General features: G+C 42.0%; 1 protein-coding gene across 1 annotated transcript; it reads right to left on the reverse strand.

The window, feature by feature from the left end:
• Window positions 1-473: 473 nt before the first annotated feature.
• LOC146681039 (uncharacterized) lies at window positions 474-2,273 on the reverse strand. Its single transcript, XM_085449349.1, has 2 exons — window positions 1,786-2,273; window positions 474-896 (listed from the first exon to the last, which is right to left on the reverse strand). Exons 1-2 carry the CDS (start codon window positions 2,043-2,045, stop codon window positions 626-628), a joined length of 531 nt encoding a protein of 176 aa, XP_085305475.1. The 5' UTR covers window positions 2,046-2,273; the 3' UTR covers window positions 474-625.
• Window positions 2,274-3,677: the final 1,404 nt, after the last annotated feature.

Genomic DNA, 3,677 nt, shown 5'->3' on the forward strand with positions numbered 1-3,677 from the left:
GTTTTGTGCTGTTTTACAGGCCCACAGAGGAGGACGGCTCCGAGGCAGATGAGGGACGGGTCCCAGGACGGTCCATCGGCGGTGGAGCTGGCCATCCTGGAGTCCCTGAAGAGGCCACACCAGTCTCCAATGGAGCATTTCCTCCTCAGCCTTGTTCCTGCTCTGGAGAGCAGCTGGTCCTTTTTATTCCTGTCTCTCTGTAAATTCTTATATTTTATATATTTATGTTTAATGTTTTTCTGTTTGAGACTTTTAATATTATTTCAAATAAATGTTTATAATGACTAATGTCTCAGTTCTACTACACAGCAAATGTTGGCACACAACTTGACACATGTAGAATTTATTTCATATTATACTAATGACAAAATATACTGATACAGTGGGATGCAAAGGTTTGGGCAACCTTGTTAATAGACATCATTTTCCTGTATAAATCGTTGGTTGTTACAATAAAAAATGTCAGTTAAATATATCATACAGGAGACACACACAGTGATATTTGAGAAGTGAAAAGAAGTTTACTGGATTTACAGAAAGTGTGCAATAATTGTTTAAACAAAATCAAGCAGGTGCATCAATTTGGGCACCACAAAAAAGAAATGAAATGAATATTTAGTGTATATCAATGTGTGTGTCTCCTATATGATATATGGGGTGCCTTTGTCTGGATGTGCTTCCCATCCAGAGCTGCACAGCACAGAGGAAAGTTCCAGCGCTCCTGGAATCCCTCTGTGATGGAGCGCCAGTCTCCAGGTGAAGGCACAGCCATGAAGTCGTCCACTAGACAGTCCCAGATGGACGTCGCTGCCTGGGGGGTGATCTGGCTCACCGTGGACACACAGACTCTGAAACTGAACGCGATGGTCCTGAAGGAGTCCCCGGTGACAAGGAACCTGGACAAAATTGTTCAAAATCAGTATTATGTGTACTGCAGTTACAAAATACATTATTCAAATTCCAAAATACTTTTGTGATGTCAGATTTAAATCACAAAACATGAATCTTACATAAAACATTTTGTAATTATAAGGATAATTACAAAATGTATATTAGATAATATCTAAAACAGTTGTGTTTTGTTTTAACTTTAATATATCATAATTTGATTGGTAGCAACTTTCACAACTACAGTGAGCCAATCACTCATAATTCCTAAACATGTCAATCAGGTAGGAATGAAGTGAGACATTAATAGAAATAAAGAGTTGTATGTTGACATGTAGCCCTTTCCTTGCTTAAATCATTAATATTTTTGAAAAATTAATCTGTGATAAGACAGCTTATCAAGATAGAACCATGTAACTAGAGATGAACCAAACTGTTCACAGTTTTATCTAACTCTGTTTTAATAAAGGCTGGTGACCCCTGCTATAGAGTCTGACAGCTGCAGGGATTATATACAAATATTCAACTATCCCAGAATTAAACCAGGTCTAAATAAAAAGGAGTGAGTATCACTACAAAGGTTAACTCAGTGGTCCTAATGCTACAGTTTGATATCAGCAAACACCGAGCGCATACATTGATGTGACACCACAGCCATGCTATCATGCAAACACTGATAACAGCATAAATCGAATTAAATCGGGACTTGATGAGAGCTTCTGAGTATCACTAGAAATATTATAAACAGTCGTCTCCGTACCACAGTTTGCTTTCAGTAAACACCGACAGCATTCACTGTTAGCATAGCACATCCATGTTAGCAGTGTATAACTGGATGGATTAGCATATTAGCACAGATATCAATAAAGGACTACCGTATTAAATAGTTTTACTAACCTCAGGCAGACGGACAGGCGCTCTGCAGGTGGGATTGAGCGCCTGTAGTTGGTGTCTAGGCGGGCGATGCTGGGACCGACGAGGGAAAGCAGGTCCTCAAACTGGCCGACGGTGATAGCGCTGGAATCGGCCGTCATCCAGGCGCAGCTCCTGGAGCAAGTGGTGAAACTCACCAAACTGCTCATGCCTCTGGAGGACCTGATGGACCCAGGTACGGCGAGGACGTCTTTTACGCTGCTGCTCTGCTCTCCACAGTACATAGAGAAGGGAGACTCTCTCTTCAAGCGCTAGCTCGATAGCTGCCATCTTGCAAAGATACCGGTCTGGCACAACTCCCTCCCACATTCCTCCCACATTTCCGGTTCACGCGCGTCAAAATATTTTGACGCGCGATGGATTTTTCTTGGACACGCGTTGAGACGCGAATGTACACGCGTCAAATTAGGGGCGTTTGGGGCGTTTTATTCGCGTCCATCGCGTTCGGTGTGAACACACCGTAAAGGTAGTGCATTTAACACAAGCAATTTAATCAAGCACCTAAAATCCCAACACAACAACGAGTACAAAGAGTTTACCCACGCTTATTTACCCACGCTTATTAGCACAGAGGAGCATAGCTGATGCTATAGCAGTGGGACGGAAAATAGTTGGGCATTTTAAACATTCCGCCTTAGCCTACTCCCGCCTCGAGGACATTCAGGGACAGCTCAACCAGCCAATAAAGAGACTGCAGCAGGACGTACAGACGCGCTGGAACAGCACGTATTACATGGTCCAGTCCCTCATTGAGCAAAAGCGAGTGCACGAACTCCCTGACTATCTCACCGCTCACCAATGGGCTCTTATGGAGACAACTGTTGCCATCCTCGCCCCCTTTGAGGAACTAAAAAAGTGAGCAGCTACAACGCACTAGCCTCTGATGTCATCCCAGCTGTGACTGTGCTAGTGAGACTTCTAAACAGGGAAACAGACGAACAAATTTAAAATAAAATTTTGTTTTTTTTATAATTATTTATTCTGTAATATGTTGCATACAACATGCTTTTCATTTTAAATAAATGTTCTTAATTCCAAACTATACCCTTGTTTATTTTTTGTTAAATTATAGGACTAAAGCTGTTACCTGCAAATTTAAATCATGTTTTTATTAAGTACTCGGTATCGGCGAGTACTGAAATGCAAGTACTCGTACTCGTTTCCAAAAAAGTGGTATTGGTGCATCCCTAATCCAAACCGATATCATGACCAGCAGCTTTTACAGCTGTGGCTCCAGCAAACATCAGCTGATACTAGAAATTAATATTAAATAAATTCTAACAACAGCTGATCAAGCTTAAACGTGCTGCTGTTGTTTAGCGCGACATCCGCTGGTTTCCTCTTTCTGGCGCAAAGTGGGCGATAAACAAGCAAGAGAGCCGATCAGCTGATCATTGATCAGTTTCATGATTGAAGTAGCCACAGGAGAGGGAGGGGAGAGAATGAGAGAAGAAGAGGCAGCTGACAGCGTAAAGACACAGAATAACTCCAGCTTTGTGTCTTTTTTTCATTGTAGCTGAAGTCCGGGACAAACTGTTCCTTTTCAGCTCAATACGAAACGCGAAATATTTTCTCTGAATACAGACGATTCCGTTTTTTACGGGACGATTGGCAACTCTACTAACTAACCTTATGAATAAAATAAAGTTCACTATCAATAACATCAAAGCACCCACCCAGCTGTATAGAAACTCCGTCATGCTAACTACTACCCAGTACGAAAAAGTGAGCACAACGAAAATAAACTCCACCTAAACTTGGTTTATATCTGACCCAGATAGACTGCAGGTCTTCTTACCTTCTTCTTACCTGAAGTTCAGTTCACCTGACACTCGGACCTGCGGCCGCCTCAGGTC

The sequence above is a fragment of the Copadichromis virginalis genome, linkage group LG23 (assembly GCF_057382275.1).
Source record: "Copadichromis virginalis isolate Kocher_CV1m ecotype Utaka linkage group LG23, C_Virginalis_male_GT1.1, whole genome shotgun sequence".
NCBI lineage: Eukaryota > Metazoa > Chordata > Actinopteri > Cichliformes > Cichlidae > Copadichromis > Copadichromis virginalis.

Excerpts from the sequence above, each read along its gene's own strand:
- LOC146681039 (XM_085449349.1), bottom strand. The coding sequence starts at position 2,045 with ATGTACTGTGGAGAGCAGAGCAGCAGCGTAAAAGACGTCCTCGCCGTA. Across the intron at positions 897-1,785 it reads CGCCTGTCCGTCTGCCTGAG|GTTCCTTGTCACCGGGGACT; the intron begins GTTAGTAAAACT and ends AATTTTGTCCAG.